This window comes from Nyctibius grandis, chromosome 17, assembly GCF_013368605.1.
Source record: "Nyctibius grandis isolate bNycGra1 chromosome 17, bNycGra1.pri, whole genome shotgun sequence".
NCBI classification, from domain to species: Eukaryota; Metazoa; Chordata; class Aves; order Nyctibiiformes; family Nyctibiidae; genus Nyctibius; species Nyctibius grandis.
Window position 1 is genome coordinate 4,323,103 of NC_090674.1, and position 20,374 is coordinate 4,343,476.

The 20,374-nt window shown below is 45.4% G+C and overlaps 1 protein-coding gene across 10 annotated transcripts in view; it reads left to right on the forward strand.

Moving 5' to 3' along the window:
• Nucleotides 1-20,374, forward strand: part of CASZ1 (castor zinc finger 1) — a 233,935-nt gene that overhangs the window by 206,261 nt on the left and 7,300 nt on the right. For 8 of the 10 annotated variants that reach the window (XM_068414838.1, XM_068414835.1, XM_068414844.1 and 5 more), the window contains 11 exons: nucleotides 869-1,041; nucleotides 1,609-2,477; nucleotides 4,245-4,386; nucleotides 5,067-5,130; nucleotides 7,701-7,861; nucleotides 11,000-11,122; nucleotides 12,514-12,849; nucleotides 14,555-14,753; nucleotides 15,246-15,417; nucleotides 17,627-17,775; nucleotides 19,659-19,893. In XM_068414838.1, the coding sequence (XP_068270939.1) occupies nucleotides 869-1,041; nucleotides 1,609-2,477; nucleotides 4,245-4,386; nucleotides 5,067-5,130; nucleotides 7,701-7,861; nucleotides 11,000-11,122; nucleotides 12,514-12,849; nucleotides 14,555-14,753; nucleotides 15,246-15,417; nucleotides 17,627-17,775; nucleotides 19,659-19,893 (2,623 nt within the window). The remainder of the gene's footprint in view (nucleotides 1-868; nucleotides 1,042-1,608; nucleotides 2,478-4,244; nucleotides 4,387-5,066; nucleotides 5,131-7,700; nucleotides 7,862-10,999; nucleotides 11,123-12,513; nucleotides 12,850-14,554; nucleotides 14,754-15,245; nucleotides 15,418-17,626; nucleotides 17,776-19,658; nucleotides 19,894-20,374) is intronic. The other 2 variants (XM_068414839.1, XM_068414846.1) reach the window with 1 other exon arrangement.

Genomic DNA, 20,374 nt, shown 5'->3' on the forward strand with positions numbered 1-20,374 from the left:
GGGTTTTGTTATTGCCTGTTTGAATCAACCTGGGCTGAACTAAGAGGTGGTGTTTTCGTTCTCTTCACTTCTGAGATGGTGCAGGCATTGGCACACGTTGTGCTAGAGAAGAAAAGAAAAAAAAAAAAAAATCCTCCCTCAGCAGGGCTGAGGACGTTTTCAGATTCCAGTGTTTTTTTACTCAATATGGCAAAGTTGCCCGCTTTACCCAGAGGAAGGCAGGTTTTCAGCATTCCGTCCTCGTCACACCATTCCCATTTGCTGCACGAGTTTAAAATTATTGAAGTGGTAGTCTTGAACAGTGACAGGGAAAAAAAGTCACCGCTTTGCTAAGATCAGCTGAACACAGGGTTTATGCTTTGCTAGAATGAAACCCGTATATTACAAGCTCAAAAGACTGGCCTCGTGTTGCACCACCCTGCCTTACCTCCCAGAAGGACTAAAGAGGTAAATAACTCATTCCCACTCAATTTTGTATTCCCCAAATAGATGACAGTCCTACTTCATTCCATGTCGCTCCAAGAAAACAAAAAGTAATGGCATCTGTCAGTGTTTTCTCCTTAAGAGCAGGAACCCTGCTTACTGCCTCTCTAAGCAGGCACGATTATCTGTAGCTGGTCTTTTATCCTTTTGCATCCTCTGCTGCTTTTCTTACTGTTTCATGCCCAGAGACTTATTTTTTTTTTTTTCACAACTGCTCTATCGGTCTTCGGATTGGGAATTAAAGTGATGACTTAATACTCCTAGGAGAAGTGCACAAATGGAACTATTAAATGTGTGTGTGCTGCTTGTATGTTTATTATTGCTGGTGGTAATGGTGGGCTGTTAAAGCGCTGTGCTGATGACTCCCTGTTTTGGCCTGGGGTAGGTGGGTTGTAACAAGGTCTATACAAGCACCTCTGATGTGATGACCCATGAGAACTTTCACAAGAAGAACACACAGCTCATCAACGACGGGTTTCAGCGGTTCCGTGCCACGGAGGACTGCGGCACTGTGGAATGCCAGTTCTACGGGCAGAAAACCACCCACTTTCACTGCAGGTGAGACAGCAGGGAAGGGGAGGAATCCTGCCTCAGAGTTGCGTGGTCTGTCTGCCTCCTTCTGCCAAGTCATAAATTGAGGAGTACACACAGGGACTTGATTTTCCCTGCTGTGACCTTCTCAGTATACTGCTCTTGAGAGAACTCCAGGGCAGATGTGACTTGCAGGATCTTGCCACACACCCCTCTGAAGGCAGGAGTGGCCTCTCTGAGGTGATCTGAGGAAAGAGTACACACTAGAAAATACATCCTAGAATCATTTGGGAAAGAGATCACAGTGATCTTCAGAGTTCAACTGAAGCAGGCCATTAATATACTGCTAATCCCAGGGTTATTGTAGCTGTTCCTCAGAGTGGAGTGAGCTTCCCAGCTCTCTCACATGGCAGCATTTTTGCTTGCCTTGCTGTCGCAGGTTAACCCGCATAAAGCTCCTCAACCCCTTTGCAGCCAGGGCCATTGTCTCATACTGGCCCCGGTCCTTATCCCTGAGGGAGGCAGGTGACAGCAGTTGGGTTGTGCTCCTAGCCCACACAGCCAACCACCCTCTCCTCCTCCATGTCCTTGCAGGCGACCTGGGTGTACATTCACCTTCAAGAACAAGTGTGACATTGAGAAGCACAAGAGCTACCACATCAAAGATGATGCCTATGCCAAGGATGGCTTCAAGAAGTTCTACAAGTATGAGGAATGCAAGTATGAGGGCTGTGTCTACAGCAAGGCTACCAACCACTTCCACTGCATAAGGGCAGGCTGTGGCTTCACCTTCACCTCCACCAGCCAGATGACCTCCCATAAACGCAAACATGAGCGCCGGCACATCCGGAGCTCTGGAGTGCTGGGCCTGCCTGCCTCTCTCCTAGGGTCCAAGGATAATGAGCAAGAGGAGTCCAGCAATGATGACCTTATTGACTTCTCCGCTATGAGCTCGAAGAACTCCAGCCTGAGTGCCTCCCCCACCAGTCAACAGTCTTCCGTTTCTCTCATAGTCCCAGCTGCGCCCTCCTCTGCTGCTGAGCTGGCTTCCTCACAGGCCAGCAAGTCTGCCAACAGCATGACACCAGCCACCAAGATCTCTGGCCTGCTCTCCCAGGCTCTTCCCAGCAATATACCCTTGGCCCTGGCACTCTCCAACTCAGCACTTCCTGGAACAGCTGGATCCTTCTTCCCCATCATCCCCAGTCGGGTCTCTACACCACTTCCTGCCAGCTCAGCTAATCTGATGACTGCTGGTTCTTCTGGCACCAATCCAACATCATCTGCTCCTACGGATTCCTCATCCCAGGCCATTTCGGGATCTGGTGAGCCAGCAGCTACTTCCTCTCCAGCTCCAGCAGCATCTATAATGGAAAGGATCTCTGCTAGCAAGGGATTAATCTCTCCTATGATGGCCAGGCTGGCAGCAGCTGCACTCAAGCCCTCTGCAGCACTTGAAGCAGGTGAGTTACCCTCATCAGTTGTGCCAGTGGTGGGAGGAAGAGCAGTGCCTGATGACTTGGAGAGGAGTGAATGAGAAGCCACCCAGTTGTTCATAGGACTGGAGGTGGGGAGGAGGTAGTAAAGGAACATAAATGGGAGAATAAATTTGGTTGTGTCCAGTAAACCCTTGAAGAGGGCAGTCTGGGCATGGTTTCCTGTGGAGCCTGGCTATACCCACGTGGCCAGAAGAGAGGCAGGAAATGCAGCTTTGCCCACAAATGGAGTAGTCTCTTGCCAGATCTGAAGGAAGAGTGTTGCCATCTGTATTACCTGGTTTGCTGCAGGCTGAAAAGAGAGAGGCACTGTATTAAAAATAGAAACGAAGAAAAAGCTTGGCCAATACTCTGTCCCTGCAGCTCCCTGAGCTGCAACGGGCAGCGGCACCGTGAGAGGGGTAAAAGGTGGGAATGAGAAATCCCCTGGGGCAGCCCGGAGCTTCTCCTGCTGCCACCTAGACCTGGGGCAGGTAGTTGCTGTGCCCGGCCCTGCCAGCAGGGACGTGGGGCTCCCTCAAGAGCACAGGGCACCTCCACAATCTCCTGCCGAATGTGGTCAGCTCCTGGTGGGCAACGTGGGGTGGTGGAGGGGAGGCTCTGCCTGGCAGCACCCCGTGGCATCGGGCTGCCCCTGGCCTCCTTCCCCGGGGTGTGGGGAGGCCAGGGGAGGCTGCTGGCCCCGGGGTGTGAGTGCTGCGATGTTCCCTGCTACCCAAGAGCGAACGAGGGAGTAGGACAAAGTGGTCTGATTAAAGAGGGAGGGGAAATTTTCACATACTTTTAAAATTATTATTTGAAAAATTGTTTCCTAAAGCAGAGAAAGGTCATTGAGGGAACTATTTTCCTTTATTTTTTAATAAAATGCCACTTGCTGTCTGAGAAGCAGCTCGCCGTCAGCTGTAGTGCCAGAGGGTAAATTAATATTTTAGTCACTTGGGGATTGTGGAAAAAAGCTCTGCAGACATGTTCCTGTCAGCAACTTTTTTCCCCTCCTTTTTTCTTCGCTGTTCTTCCTAATTTTTTTTTCTTTAATTCTCCTCTTTTTCCTCCTTCCCTCTTTTTTCCCTTCCTTCGATTTGAATTTTTCTTTCACGGGCTCACCACTAAACCTCCTCCCCCAAAAAGAAGAGAGTTCCCCCTTTTTGTGGGGACAGCGCGACGGCGGTGGGAAGAGGTCGCCCAGTTTGAACCGGTCCCATTGGCTGTCACCTTCGATAGCCCCGGCAGGGCAGATGCTCCTGCTGGGCAGGCGCGGTGGCGGGCCACCGCTGTCGCTGTGGCAACGCTGGGATTGGGGACGAGAAAGGGGGCTTGACTAGCAGTCGAAAGCTGCCACATTGCCTCAGCATTAACAGAGTCTTTAATAAACGCTTAAGAGGCAGCCCCGCAAATTAGTTATGACAGTTTGTGCAGAGAATCAGGTCTCCCCCACGCTCCTTCCGCCCTTCTCCTTTAAAGGGCCCATAGCCTGGACAACTTTGACATAATTTTGCAATAATTATCACTTGAAGAATTTCCACGCTGGAGTGGACGTCAGAACCCATCATGTCAGCTTGGCAATAAACGCTGACCAGCAATCCCAGCACGTCCCTCCCGCCCCCACTTTTTCTTTGCTTTTTCCATTTATGCACCAGTGCTGGTGATTTAACTTACTTATTTGCCACTGTAACCTCATTTTAGACCTACATTTTTCATTTAATTTTTGCATTTAATTTTGATGTCTTTCTCAAGCAGGGAATGGACAACCAGCAGCTGGACGGTTCAATCCAGTTCAGGTGAAGCAGGAGCCTGGGGAGGCCATGGGATCATCATCCGCCACCAGTCAGGAGTCGTTGCAGGAGCACAGCTTGGACCTGAGCGTCAAGGATCACGGGTGAGAGAAGTGCGCAGGCAGGCACACTTACTTCTTTCCAGCATCACGCCCTGAGAAGTTTCCATACCTGTAATATGAGAGGACACAACATGTTGATGAAAGGCAATTTCACAGTGGCTGAGTTGGACACCCCCAAACCAGAGGCAGGAGGCTCTCTTTACTCCCCTTTCAGTCTATGTTCTCCAGACCTTTTTTTTGGGCTCATAAGCACTAAGTACTAAGGCTGCCTTTCAGCGTGCCTAGCTGTGGCCATAAGGATTGCTGCCTTGCCTTCTCCTCCGCTGCCAAGAGGGCCTGTGGCCCTGGCAGTGTGAGTCTGCTGTCAGCATCCCCCCGGTTCGGTGGCTGTTTTGAAAGTTCTAATGGGATGAAGGAGTAAAACATGGGGTGGGTTGTGAGTCAGCTAATAAAAAAGTGTGATGGTGTGGACACCGGAGGAGGAGGTCTGCACTGTTTAACAGCTGAAAGAACTAAATTCTGCAGACTTGGGACCCTCTTTCTCTCCGTCTTGGCTATCACAAGTAGAAGAGTTTGGCCTGCCCAAGGGAGGGTGGGCATCATTCTCTTCCTCCGCATGTAGCAGGTGAGGAGTGAGGCAGCTTGAAGGGAGAAGGATTAATCTCGGTGCTCACAGTCCCTGTGCACATCTTAACTAAACCCTGTTGGTTTGTGTGTTCCAGTAATGAATCAAATGGCCACACAGTCTCGGCAAATTCATCTCTTTTATCCTCGCTTATGAATAAGGTAAGAGCCATCCATCAAACGCCCTTCAGTCCCCCCACCAAGAGAAATTAAAGCTGCGATGGCGGGGAGGGGGGGGGAGAGATGCGTTTGTTTTTTAATGTTTTGCCTCTAATAAGATGAGTTTGTACCATTTAAATTTTGAGACCATTTTTCATCGGGTATAATTTCAGAGCCACTGCTTACGAATTAATTTAATGAACTGGCTGAAGAAATATATTGCAGCCTCTGACACCTTTTTTTTTTTCCCCCATCCTTTCTAGACAGAGGAGGGCTCCGAAAGATCTTTTTTTTTTTTTTTCCCATTTTATTTCCAGAACCTGGCAACTTCTCTCTCACTCTCTTTTTATAGTTACTCATTTCGTTTATTTACTTAAAAATGTTTTCTTTCATTGGGGGAGAGGGAGGAGAACAATTTGTTTTTATGAAAGAGAAGAAGAAAAAAATTAGAAGTTTTGAGCCAAAATAATCAATTGTTGTCTTTCTGGTGTGAGTAATGGTGTCCAACAGAGCCCACTTTACCATGTTCTAGAATATTTATTTTAGATAATGCACGGTTTCTTTTTCCTTACTTTTTCCTTAAATTATACATCACCTCAAATATATATTTCCCTTTCACATGATAAATTCTACTGTACCAAGATTAATTTTGCTGTTGTATACAACTGCAGTAGAGATCAGGGCAGCCTCTGAGCCACGCTTTAATATTCTACTGTGTGATAGGTTTTAGAGGCATAACTATTGCCATCCCCTTGGCTCTGGGCGTTACATGCATCAAGGCCATATAACCCTCAAGAGAGGGCAAAGTGACTTTGTCTGGTAATCTCTCACCTCCTTTCTCTCTTATTTCATCACTCTTTTTTCTCTGTCTTGTTTAATTTCTGCATTTATGCCACTTTTCTCCCCCATTGGCTCTCCGTTACACTGGGGTTTTGATGTTCCCTTTTAAACTTAATTTCTTATTCGTTCCTGCATATTGTCCCTTTAGTGATTCCAAATATGCAGCTCTTTCTCTAGTGAGTAAATCTGCTTACTAAGTCTGCTGTCTGGGGTCCTGAGTAATTCTGAAGGCCTCAGCTCAGGGAAATTCTGTTTCAATAGATACTTCACTTGAAAATCTCCAGGACAATACGAGATTTAAGCCTATGCTTAGAAATAAGCATTTGTTTGTGTGCAGCCCTGCATAAGATTCTTTATGTTGTGCAAAAGAAGTGTAGCACAGGTACAAAATACGAGTTCTTCAGGTTTGTTCCTTTTTTCAAGAAGGAATGGGATTAACTGATGACATAAACCAGCGAAGAACAGAGCCCACTGATGTGAAGGAGCCTGTTCCAAGGCTGAGGATTGCAGAGTCAAGCTCAGTGTGCTCAGAACACATCACACCTGCTTCTGCCTCTTGCTGCACACGATTTCTGTTTGTGGAGGAACACTTCGCTATTTGTCTAGGAAAAAGAACTCTACAGAAACAGAATGCCCAGCAAACACCAATGGAAAAAGACAACCTGAATTTCTGACTCCAGCCGTAAAGAGCTGCAGTCTCCACAGAGCAGCAGGGGCTTTACCTTCAGGGGGCATTAAGAGAGCCTCAAATAGCCAGGGTTCCTGTAGCGTACTGCAGGTTATTTAGGGGGGCTGTCAGGCTTAATTAACTGATATTTATAAAGGGCTTCGAGATCCTCAAGTGGGTGGAGTTTATAGTGCAAATATTGGGCCCGATCCTGCATTTTATTCATGCTGAGAGTTTCACTGTTATTACTGGAGGTAACTGAGAGCACAGCAAAGCAAGAAGGGGTCTGGGAAATCATGTGTTTAGTAGGAAAGAAAATTTTCTCTCTAAGACTTGAGTAACTTCTTTTTTCTATCCTGCCCATCATACACCTGGACCTCTAAACCTTCTCTGTGTAGAATCTATTTGAAACCTTTCACACAAGGCAAATTGTGAGTCCAAGACCTGCTTTGTGGAGGACATGTCCATGTAGCACAGAAAGTGACATAATTTCCCTACTGAAGTTAGTAAGAATTTTCCAGGAACTTAAGTGGAGCCAGAATTTTTCCCCAATTGAATGAGATTTCCTCCCTCCCACCCCCAGACATGCCTGATAGTTACTTTAAAGAAGGAGACATCTTTGTGGCTGGGATAAGATGATTCTAAATAAACTAGAGCTTACCAGTTCTATCCCCAGCTCTGTACTAAGAGACCAGCATTGTGTAGGAGCTATATAGGGTTATCAATGTTGAAGCCTGCACACCTTTTCCATACTCAAACAGGGTATGTCTCTCTTCACCTCAGTTTCCCCATGTATAAAATAGACATGATGCTTCATTACTTTACACAAGAGCTATGAATATTAGATGGGCACCCAAGTACTTTGTCATAGTTGGGTGGAGGATGCAGAAGAGGGAGGTGTTGCTAAGTTTTGATGATGCAGCTGAGGCAGCCTGCGCAGACTTCCTGTCTTCTCTCTTAATCTTTGAAGACACAGCTTTCCATGGGACAGCCCTGAGGGTATCCAGACTGGCAGTGCCCACAGCTGTGTGCTGGGCTTGATGCAGTGTCTATGTTCTTGTTCCAGATGTCCAAGACCAGTGCCAGCCTTGGCAACCTGCTGAACATTAAGACAGAAGGAGATGGCAGCCAGGCTGGGGCTGGAGAGCCAACACAGTACTTGGGCAAGGCAGTGAAGGCACTTGTCCAGGAGAAGCTCTCTGAGCCATGGAAGATGTACCTGCGCCGGTAAGGAGAGCATGGAACTGGGAGTAGAGGAAAGGGAAAGTTACTTCCTTTGCAAAGTGGCTGGCTCATTAGTTCACACTTGAATGCAGAGTTCTCTTGAATTTAAAGGCCTAATTCTGTGCTATGCTGATCACCTGCTGGAGTGCATTTAGTCCTCAGTCCCGGCTGGCTGCAGTAAGTGTTAATGTCCCGTAAGAAATATCTGTCCACATAGATCCTTTTGCAAAGGGATCTTGAAAGCCAACTACGAGCACAGATCTTCACATAGTACTGTTAGCCTAAACTTCATCTTAGGCTCCTCTTTATGTGCCCAGTCTGCAAGGCCAGGGGACCCGCTGCAGCCTGCTCTTAGCGCTGAACTTCTGTTGGACCATGTTGAGTTACTAAACTGCTTGCTGTGGCATTTCCTCTGATCATAGGAGTAGGCCACTGAAACAAGGAGTATAAGGTGTATGGGAACTGGGATGGTTTCTGCTGGTTTTGTTGTAGACAAGGAGGCTCGAAAGGAAAATGGAACAGATACAAAACTCACCCACACACAGACACGTGCACATACATGCCCAGACAGACACATGCTTTGAGCCTACACAGATACACCCAGGCACACACACAGGGGTTTGTGCTCTGATAGTTGCCTACAAATGCCTATGGACACTTTGTAAATCACAAACTTCAATGGAGAAGACTAGAAAGTCTTCTAGTCCATCTGCCTCTGCCAATGTGAGATCCTTCCCCACAGTCCATTTGCATTTTGTCCAGCCCAGTTTTAATTATGCCAAGCAGCGTGGCTATTTTCTTGTCTCTGGCAGCAGCGTTCTACCACCTAATACGTTTCACTGTCACAATTTTTTTCATGGTATGCTGCCTGAATTTCCCTTTTTGTAATTTTGTTGCAGTTCTCCTGGTTATATCCCCTTGAACCACAGCAGATGATAATTCCTCTCCACAATTGGACTTCACCCCCTTCAGATCATCACAGACTTTTAGCATACCATTTAACCAAGCATTCTCACTTCCTTTAATCTGACTTTGTAAATCAGTCCCTCCAGCCTGCTGAGCATGTTGTTGCTGTTGTCGTTGCTGCTGTTCCCTGAACGGGTGCAGCATTGGGCTGCCAGTCCTGTAGCACCACACCAGATACAACAAGCTTCCTGCCCCCATATATGCACCTCACAATTGTGCTACCTTGTTTGCATCTATACTGCATAATGTATATGTACCATGTTTACCATCCACTGCTACACAGGATTGCTTTTAATGTTGCTCTCATGAGTCCCCTATGTATAAAAACACCCCCCACCCCCTAGGATGCATTAGCTTTATATTTCCAATTACGACTCTCGTGTTCTGAACCTTCTCCCTTGTCTTGCAAGGCCTCTCTGTTATTTTTCTCCTCTTGCACTGGTGTTGCCAACTCCTCCCAGTTTAGTATCTTCTGTGAATTTCATTAACACGCTGTTTACTCCTTCTCCTAGATTACTAATGAAGATGTTAAATAAGCTCAGACCTAACCAAAGTCATCCTTGCAGCGCTCGCGAGATGCCTCCTCCCAGCTCAATATGTCGCTGCTTGTCATTAGCCTTTGTTTACAGTCCTTCAGCCAGTTTTCAATCCATGGGGTAGCATTCACATCCAGGCCAATCTGAATTAATTCTAAGCATATGCGAGACTGTATCAAAATGCTTTACTAAAATCCAAATATATTGCATCCCTTCATCCACTAATTTTGTAATTCTATCAAAAAAAGCAATTAAATTTGTCTGGCAAGATTTATTCTTTATAATCCTGATGCTGTTTATTGCTCATGGTTCCTTTATCCTCTAGATGTTTAATGATTTTCTCCTCCCTCTTAATATTTGTTCCATTACTTTACTGGAAGGAGAAGTTAAGACTAGAAGTATGATAATTGCCAAAGATCACTTGTCTTTTTTTCCCCTGAAAGAATCAGTACCTAGATTTTTTTTTTCAATTTCCTAGTACCTCCCTCTTCTCTATGGCTTAAAAAATAGCAAATAGTAATGCAATCAGTTTGTGAGTTAATTTCCATTGCACTTCAGGACATACATCATCCAGACTGGCTGATTTGTGCATATTTATGTTTTCCAACCAGTCCCTTTATCTGCTCTTCTAGAAGGTCTTCATTGTATCCCTAATTGTCTGCTTTGTCTTTAGTTTTCCTACCCAAAGCAAATTTTATAAGGTAGCCATTTTTGACTCATCACCTCCCATTTTTACTGGACCTTCTAAGTACAATACCTCTTGTCTCTGCTAAAACCACCCCTTTAGCTTGCAGTAACTTGTTTTCTTATCTCTTACACCACACCTTTATGTTCCTTCGTCTTCTCCCTGCAAGCCTTAACTGCCTGCATGTATTCTATATCCACTGACCTTCCTTCTCCAGCACAAGTTTTTTTTTCCTTTTTTCCTTTACCCTCAAATTGTTACGAGGCCCCTCCTGGGACCACACAGCCTGCTGTTTGTTTCTTGCTTTCCTGCTCATCAGAGCAATTGTAGTTTGTTGTATCTTAATTATGCAAGATTCCTCTGTTAAGTTTCAGATCCTTCCTGCCAGTGTTTTTCACTTGATTTCTCAATTCCATGTGATTCTGGAGTTTCCTGAAATCACATGTATTTGTGCTGTTGTTTCAAGGTGGGGCCAGGCCGATTCTGGATCTAGATTCCCCTGAACCACTGTTGTTTCTTCCCTTTTGCTACTCGCAGTAAATTGAAACAGGAAAAAAAATGACCTGTAATGTCTCAGCAGTGTCCTCTTGGTCTGGATTTCCCTCAATTTACTAACCTTTGGTCATTGCTCAGAGCCTTGGCTTTTGTACATAGGCAATCACGAACACTAATGATTTTCATCTTTTGTTTCAGAGTAGTTCTGTATTTTGCTCCCACCAAAAGTGAACAGGAGTTTCTCAGTCAAGTTCAATTGGAGAGACATTAGGTTCTTGCTCTGCATGTTCAGATCTATATAACAGGCAATAATGCCAGCAGTGCTGTTTGTGCAGCAGGGACAGTGACGTTAGAAAACAGACTGGTAGTAGAGTTGAAAAACCAAGAAAATGTGTCTATTCCAACACCACTTCTCTTCTGGGCCCTTCCATAAGATGCCTGCTTGTCTGCTTTGGCCAGGTTTGGTACCAAGGATTTCTGCGATGCGCAGTGCGACTTTCTCCACAAGGTGCATTTCCATTGTGTCGTGGAGGAATGCGGAGCCCTCTTCAGCACCCTGGATGGAGCCATCAAGCACGCCAAGTAAGTGGGAGAGCGCGAGTCTCGGGAAACCTTGAGAAAACTCCACAGCACGCACACTGCAGGCCGAGAGAGACCGTACTGAGTAATTCTGGTCAAGAGCAGGAACGTGGGCAGTCCTGAGGGCAGCAAATCGGGAATCCACGTGCTTCCTGTGTAAACGTGCTCAGCTAAAATTTTTGCAGAACACTATGTCCTCTTCAATTTTGTTTTACAATCGATGTGCTCAACTCGTGAAAAAGAGGTGTCTCACAGTGTGGGCAAGGCTGAGAATTGGACATTTGTGTTTTTCCATAGCCTACTTGAGAGTGTGTTCAAGGAGACCCATATTTCTTACAGCACACAAATACACCAGAAAAGAAAATACAGGAGGGAGAGAATCCTGTAAACCCATCCATTGTCACTGGGTACAGAGTTTTTGTGGAGGAGACAGCTCCCAATCACTGCAGTGTAGAAAGCACTTTATTGTTCTCTGTCTTGTCATGACAAATCTCTTTTAACAAGTTTTCCCTAGACTTAGTTTATATCGTTTTGTTTCAGAGGTTCACATCACGTGGCTATGGATCTCGAAATGGAGTGGTCAAACTGCCCAGCCCAACAGCAACCTCCTCCTCACTTTGCCATTTTCTATATTGTAAACCCTTTGTCATTTCACATCATTTTGGAAAGCAGCAGACAGTCCAGAGCTTGGTAGCCATAACTGTAGGCCAGATAATGTGGCCTATATTATGGAGGGCTGTACAGCGTGCTCAGAACTGTAGACAACTCTTGGGTGAAGCATGAATTTGTTATGCTCCCACTGTTACAGTGAGGGGACTAGCAAAGGGTGGGTGGGATATTGGAAATTTTCCCTGTTGCAGATTTCTGTGGAGCATAATCTGCAGTTCAGAACCACGCCAAGTTCCTTTTAAAGGCAATGGAAGATTTGCCCAAGTAAAGAATGAATAAGGCCTTCAGCAGCTGGCCACGTGACTGGTTCTGCAGGGGTTTACAGGGAAGGAGATGTTGCAAATTTTAAGACAGAAAGATCTGTTAGCACAGTTGGTCTCTGGCATTGGGTAGTTCCCTGTGGTTCACCACTACAGAGTACTGGCTTTCACAACGGTGATGGGAAGCTGCCCTCACAGGCACATTGATCTTACTGACTGCAGCCGTTCTTGCATCTCTCTGATTTCAACATGTTATCGCACCTTTCTGTCTCCACCCCTCTTAATGAATTCCCTTCTCTTCCCAGGCAGCCTAGGAGGCCCCTAAATCTTTCCACGTTTGCAGAGGCCCTTTTAAGATTTAACCTCAGCTAATTTGTTTGCAGACTTTGCCACATTCTTGTTGGTGTTTAATCATTACATGCAATGGTCAAGAATTTATGGCTGAATTACTCTGTCTTTTTGCAGTTTTCACTTCCGAACTGAGGGTGGAACTGTGAAAAGTAACTCTGAGTCTCCCTTCTCAACTGCTACTGAGAATAAGGCTTCACTGGCCCCTTCATCACCATCTGCTACTTCTGTCACCATGGCAAGTGCTCCTGCCCTCGACGTGCCCACTCCAAGTCCAGCTACTGTGCCCTCTGCCCCCACACTGCTAGCTTGGAAGCAGCTGGCTTCAACCATCCCCCAGATGCCTCAGATCCCAGCATCAGTGCCTAACCTGGCAACTTCACCCTTGGCAACGACTTCCCTGGAGAATGCCAAGCCTCAGGTCAAACCCGGATTTCTCCAGTTCCAGGAGAAGTAAGTTGTAGATGCTGCTTGCCTCCTTGTGTCCTCTCCAGCCTTGCAGTCCCCTCTTTACTGCTCCTCAGAGCTGTAGTACTACATCTGTATTCACCCATTGAGAGACCTTCTGTCTAGAAACTATGCTGGGCTTTATCTCTCTGAAAATTTTCTTGTATGAAGTCTAGAAAATACCTTCAGTTATCCTAGGAAAAAAAACAGGATTTTCGAGTACAGCTGGGAGTACTTTTAGGTATGAGTTTAGAGGAGGAATAAACTTGCTGACATATCACTGAAGCCTTTTTTATACCTCATGAGAGCTGTACAGAAATACATGCATCTTTGCAGTATTTTTGACACTAAAGGCTACAGAGGAAGCATAGCAGCTTTAAAATGACACCTGACTAGCCCACCTCTAGATCTTGCTGCAACTCTGAGACTTACCATGAGCTTCTGTAGTTGAGCAAAAATCAGTGGGCAACTGAGTGCTCAAAGTAACACAGAACTAAGAGCAGATGTTTACAGATTGCTGAAAAGGAAGTTTGCTGGATTTCTCCTGGGTTTGTCCCCTGTAAGCTTTGTGGCCTTTTCCTAGGAATGCTATCTGTAACTCAAGTGTAATACAGCTTTTTTTTTTTTTTCTTCAGTGGAGAAGGCTAAGGGTCACATAGTGGAGGGGGCACAAGTGCTTGGACTTTGCCTTACAAGGAACAGGTCTCCTAGCAGCTCAAGCAATAAGGAGCAAATCTCTCTCACTTCACATTTGTCAAAGTTCTGCTGTCCTGGCTGAACTTGTGTACAAGTGTAATGAATCTCCTTAAATTCTGTGCCTCTGGGTTTGTAGTGTTAGTTTACAAAGTAATTCACAAGGGAGGTGTTTGGTAGAAGGTAACATACCTTGCTGAACTTCTTTTAAAGCATTGAAGAAGTTTCACAGTGTTGCTGTGATGCTGGTGTTATTTCTGTGACATAGACAGAAAGAGGCACAGAAGTTAGGTGGTTTACAGGAGGACATAGGAGCCCAGGATCAGGTCAGGCATTATAGCTTAGTTATTCAGGCTGGTGGAGTATCAGTCTCTGGGTCATATATTGACAGTCATTAGTCTGCTTTCAAAGTAGTGTATTAATTCTATTTCATGTATGTGAGTAGGTATCATTGGGTACAGTGCTTGGGATCCAAGAGATCAATGTTCAGCTGCCTCCCATCTGACCTCTGTGCAGCCAGAAATCCATGGAATGGGGGGGGGGGAGTAAGGTACCAAAGCCATTTAGCTGATTAAACAGGCCACTGCCAATTTTGTCTAATCAGGGGAAGCCCTGGCATCTTGCAGTGTGCATGCCCGAGAGTTTCATTTCAGTTACACAAAACTGAGATGGAAGAAACCATCTGACCCCATTGAGGTAAGTACAGGCAGAAAGGGAGGAACAGCATCTATCCAGATCTTGAGAGCGCTTTAAATCGGAAGTGTGGCCTTCAAAGACTACAGAACCCACCATGCACTGCTGTATTTTAATAATCTTATTCAAGAAAGTGCAGTAGCTCCGTGGAATTGCAGTAGTGTTGCCAGCATCAATTTTACTAAAGAGGAAGGTGGCTATGGGAAATCTGGAGGCCATGTTTGGACCAGAGGCTTCAGCTGGGCTCCCCTTGAATTAAATTTTGGCAAAGAAACAAATGTGTGAAATGAGTGAAGGTGATGATTGGGTTTTGGATGTTTTCCAGTGATCCCTGCCTGGCAACGGACTGCAAGTACGCCAACAAATTCCACTTCCACTGTCTCTTTGGGAACTGCAAGTATGTGTGCAAAACCTCTGGCAAAGCAGAATCCCACTGCCTGGACCACATCAACCCCAACAATAATTTGGTGAATGTGCGAGACCAGTTTGCTTACTATTCGCTGCAGTGTCTCTGTCCGAACCAGGTAAGAGCAATTAAAAAGCAGTGTTCTGGCTGGAGTATACGTGTGGGAGAAGAAGAATGGAAAAGAGCAAATAGACTACCCCAACAGCGAGGCTGAGTGTAACTGTAGAACCATTGAAGGGTCTAGCAAAATGTTTGGTTTCCATCAAATTGAAAATAGCAGGGCTTTTATGTTTCTGTGACTCAAGTGAAGTGGACAAAGCAACTAGAGTGATCTAAGAGACACAAGATGAATTAAAATAAAAATCTATGACGAATACCAGGGAAAGCCACGAGTTAGGTTTGGTGTATTTCAGTGTAGAACAGTGCAATACAGAATACATGACAGGGAGCACGTTGGCATTGTGGCTTGTGGAAGATACAGTGGGTGTGATCTATAGTATCAGTGCAGGCCTCCCTCTCACGTCTCAGAGGGACAGCATTCGTAGCAGGCAGAGGAGAGTGTATTTGTTTTAGATATGCTTAAAGCAACCTGCTGTTTGCTCCTCTCTAGCACTGTGAATTCAGGATGCGAGGGCATTACCACTGTCTTCGTCCTGGCTGCTACTTTGTGACTAACATCACCACCAAGCTGCCGTGGCACGTGAAAAAACATGAGAAGGCAGAGAGAAGGGCAGCCAATGGCTTCAAGTATTTTACCAAGCGAGAAGAGTGTGGCAGACTAGGTGAGTTTTCTTCTCTTTCCCCCGTCACCTTTCTCATGTCGTCTGTCCCATGTCCAGGCTAAGAATGCCATGAGTTAGAGCCTGCAAGTTATGCGTAAGATGTATTTGGTCACTAAATCACTTAACAAGAAATGGAACTAAACAGAAAGCAGTTCCTGATCTGCCTGAGTTGAAGCTTGTTTTCCCAAATAGACCCAAGTTAAATGGATAGAAACTGTAATATAGAGGATATTTTTATATCAGAGCCCGATCCTGAACTGCCTGGGATTCACACAACCCTTCTGGTTGTGTTTTGGCTTACCAGTGTCACAGACCCAGTCTTCCCTGTTACTCCTGGTTGGAACAAAGGCTGAAACAAAACAGGGCTCAGAATAACACTTCCGGGTGCTGTTCTCTCACATTGCAGGGAAACAGCAGAATAACCACAATAACCAGAACCAAACTTTTCTTTTCAGCTTTGAATACATCCAGCATTTATACCCAAATGGTAGCTTGTGGTAACCAGGGCAATGAGCGTCAACACGGCACAGCCAGTACTTACCCAGGTCTCATTTACACATGTCAGTAGATTCAGCAGTTGCTGTTATTTACTCAACTTTAGGTGTTTCAGGTGATAGCAGGGGCTAGACAAAGCAGGACAATGATATATGACACGCAGCCTACACAGATGCCCTAGCAACAGGCGAGCCTTCACCTGCCCTTTGCTGATACTGTTTCAGTCCCCCAGCACTGTTTGTTCTCCATCCCAAAGAACAGCACAACGTGAGGGCAAGTGAGGTGGGGCTGTGGGGGAGTGCGATACCTAAACAAACATAAACTTGGCACGCACATAAAACGCTATCTGCGAGCTAAAGATGGGCTGGGTGATTCAGGAGCTGTTTGGCAGCGGGGCGTCTGCAGGCTGTGCGTGTGTCAGCAGTGTTTATTTTTGGGAGTGAGGGGATACATGCATCCAGCAGTATGTATATATGCCTATAGGTTGGGCTTGCCATGCAGTAAACAGCCATTTAGCCAGCACTCTGCATTTGCCTATGTAGATCAGGCAGCATGATGGGATGGTGTAGCTGGATGTGTTCGTGTAGGTGTATATGGTTACATCAATATGCAAATACATGGCTACTGCTCTGTGCTTTCTATGTTGCATATGTACATATATATATATATATATATATCAGGTGCGGAAAGCACTGGCCTGCTTTAAGGGCTGTGAACATTTCTGAACAAACACACATGATAGATTTTTTTTTTATATGTATGTTTGTGCATGTATAAATATATACATGTATGTATGGGTGGGGAGGGAGAGATGAAAAAATAGGTACGTATGTAAGTAAAGGTGGCTGGGTGTAGATAGATGATAGATAGATCAGTAAAACTGAGCCTGTCTGTAGGTCTGTACCTCTGTGTGTATAAGGGTATGGCCAAGGGCTGATGGAGAACAGACAGAACGTGGTTATTGATACAGCTGTGTTTTAACTGCAACAAGCCATTATTTATCAGCTATAGAATGTGGCTGTTCAGGATTGTCTGCTAATGAGCTACACACACTCCCAGCATGTATGGCACTATCCACGAGGAGCAAAATGTGTCAAGTGCTGTATGCCAGAACCCATACAAATTGCTTGTTGTTCAGTAGCTGCCCCATTACACTGCAAATTTGGAGTGGCAATAAACACTTCCTGGCTCATTTCTATCTGCCCAGAGAGCATACGCTGTCCAGAGCTAGAGCTTTTAAGAGGCTGCTTTTCTGCGAGCACAGTTAAAGGAAAAAAAGAGAAAAAAGAACTTTACATTTCTGATGTAATTACGAGCATGTATTCTCAATTGTAACTTCTATGATACAGTTAAATGTCTTGGTTTTGTTCTCTTTGTAAAGGAAGAGGCGCTAGCTAAGACTGGAGAGCATTAGGCCCTGCTAGATGTAATGGTGACGTTCCCTGTTTTGTAACAAAATGAAGAGGGATGGAACTAGTCTGCATTCTTAAACCTATATACACTGTAATGCTCTCTTGCAGTTGCTCAACAGGCAAAAAATCATGTTTTTTTTCATTCAGGACTGTTCCTGAAGAACCCGTGACCATTGATAATCTTCAATCCACCAAAAATCCATGTAGCAGCAGCCTTGTCCCATCTCCAGATCATCTTCCCTGCAGTATCTTTCCCTCTTGATACCTTTCATGTAATACATACAATGGTTTTGTGTCTGTAGGTTGCAAGTACAACCAGGTGAACAGCCACTTCCACTGCATTCGAGAGGGCTGCCAGTTCTCCTTCCTGCTCAAGCACCAAATGACATCCCACGCCAGAAAGCACATGAGAAGGATGCTGGGGAAGAACTTCGATCGTGTTCCTACTCAGGTGACTTCACTGGTTATTTAAGTTGTAGATCCCCATGTAGTGTTGGCCCCTTTGGTTCCTTGCTGCAGAACTGCTTTAGTGCCAAGACACCCGTACCCAGACTCTTAAGGAGGTGTGTCTGAACTGGGGGATGCAGCTGGGATACGCGAGTTCACCCAAGCTAGCTTTACCTCATTGGACTTACACAATACGAGGAAAGATGATGAAGCATAAGACATCAAAGCATTACTTAGTGTAAACAGCTTTTCCTTGTGAATTATGGAGGAAAAAAATTGAGAAGGATAACACTAAAATACTCATATTTACAACTTGCACTCCCTGCTTTCTCAATATACACCAATTGGCTTATTAAAATTAAAGTGCTTAGGATGTGGAAGAATTGAATGTGCTGGTTAAAGCAAACATTTCCTGTTGCACATAAAGAATTATTTGCTGCTTCCACCTAGGATGGGAGAAATACCAGTCTTGAAATTTCTCTTCCTGTATTGATTTTGGAGTTAGTTTGTCCTCTCTCAGGAAACAGCAGAGCGGTGCAGCTGCTTCTTTTCTAACACATCACTGAGAGCAACTGGCAGATTAGGTTTGTCTGTTCCATGAAAAGTTTCAGCTGCAGCACTGAGCTGTGGCTCAGGACGGCAGCAGTCCTGCTGCTTGTTCTTCTTATTCCTTAGTTGCTTTAACTTCCAGTCACTTGGGAGATGAAACAAGCTAGCTTTATCTAAACGCCTGTGCCTGATCTGACCCTAACGATGTCTTCTGGTATATGAAAAACAAAAGGGGTCATCTGCAGAAGCAAGCTGGGAAGCCCCTTTCATTCCACAGCATGGGAATGAGAGGTCCCTATTAGTTATTAAGGACTGTCAATAAGTTTAATTGTTCAAGTTTGCTGCAGCTGGATTTAATGAGTTCACAGATGCCAAGGAACTGGTGTTACTGTTGTGGTAGCTTTTGTTCTGAACACGAAAAGCTTAGGTACAAGAATCAAACTTAGGAACGATTTAGCAAATACATTTGTCTTCACTGCTCTGCTAGTACATGCCGAGTCTAGCCCTAAGAATTTTAGTACATGCTGAGCAGAAAATGCTAGTTCTGACCTCCGTCTCCTTTCACTGGCAATCCTCTCTCACTTCAGCAGTGGAGAAGTAGTAATCATGGCCTGAGCAATCCTGGGAGCATACAGTGCTCGTCTTACTCTGTTGCCATACTTAGCCCATGGAGCAGTCCAGCAAACAACAAAACAAGGATGAAACCACAGATCAGGGCATGTGGCAAAGCTAACAGATTGCTGTACTGCCACTGCCTTTCTGCATTTAAATGTACTAACTCCAGTTCTTCCCATTCCTTAAAGCTCAGTATGCACTTATGGTGTGTTTGGATATACATTGCTTCTGGGTACCTACCCATGTAACTATCCAGGCCACAGCAGCTGTATGTGAGCAGAGCACACACGTACATCACTGGTTTCAGCCTGTGTTCCCCTGTTGCAGTGTCTCAGCATGCAGGCGGTAGGGCAGTCATGTCAGGAGTCGTATTTCCAGTCCCTAAACGCAGCAGGACCTACACAGTAAGGTAGTAATGCCAAGATTAACACCTCCTGGTTTTCAATGCATCAGAATCCACACACCAGGATGCTGGTGCCAAGATTAACACTCCCAGCCTCTGAGCGCATCACAATTCACATACCAGGATACACGTGCCAAGTTTAGTGCTCTGAGCTCCCAATGAAGGAAGATGCATGCTCCTAGCCATGGGTTCCACTCACAGGCATGTTCCAGCTATCCCTCATGAACTGTGGCAGAGAGAAGTAAACATGCTGGCAGATGGTTTTGGTCTTGGCATCTTTCTTTTGCTGTGAAAGTCCCTGTCCTGTTTTCTTGCTGCAGGTTATTGGCCACACTCCAAGAAATGAAAATCTCCCCCAGGTTGGCAGCATGGCACCCAGCCCAGCCTCATCAGGAACCCCAGCTTCCTTTCAGGGACCCCCGAGCATGATGGACACTGAAACAGATGAGTACATGGACTACACTGGCTGTAGCCCTGGGGGTATCTCCTCTGAATCTTCCAATATGGACCGCAGCTGCTCCAGCACTCCAGTGGGCAATGAAAGTACATCAGCAGGTAAGAAAGAGAGAAGGAGGGGGGTGTGGGAAATGGATCATCAGTTGCCTGTTCTCTTGGGAGATAAACTCATAAAGAGAGGCCAAAAGACAACTGCACCTTAAAATATAAACTGTACCAGCTTCACAGTAGTGCCTCGTACTAACCCAGCTCCCTCCATCTTTTGTGAGAAGAGATCCACCAAAATGTGCACCTCAAGCACCCATGAACTAACAGTGTATCTTTTTTGTCCCCTGAAGAGGTTTTTATCCTCTGTCTTGGAGTTGGATCTATTTTAATAACCAATTTTAAAAAAAGAAGTTGTGGGCCTGTTCTGTACTTGGTATTTCCCCTGATATCTTTTTGTATTTCCTTGTGCAGCATCTGAAGTCAGGCACTTTCCTATAGTGTTGAGGTACAGAAAGACTGTACAGTAGTAAATATTATATACACAGGGCAAATATTATATACACAGGGCAAGTATTATATACACAGGGCATTA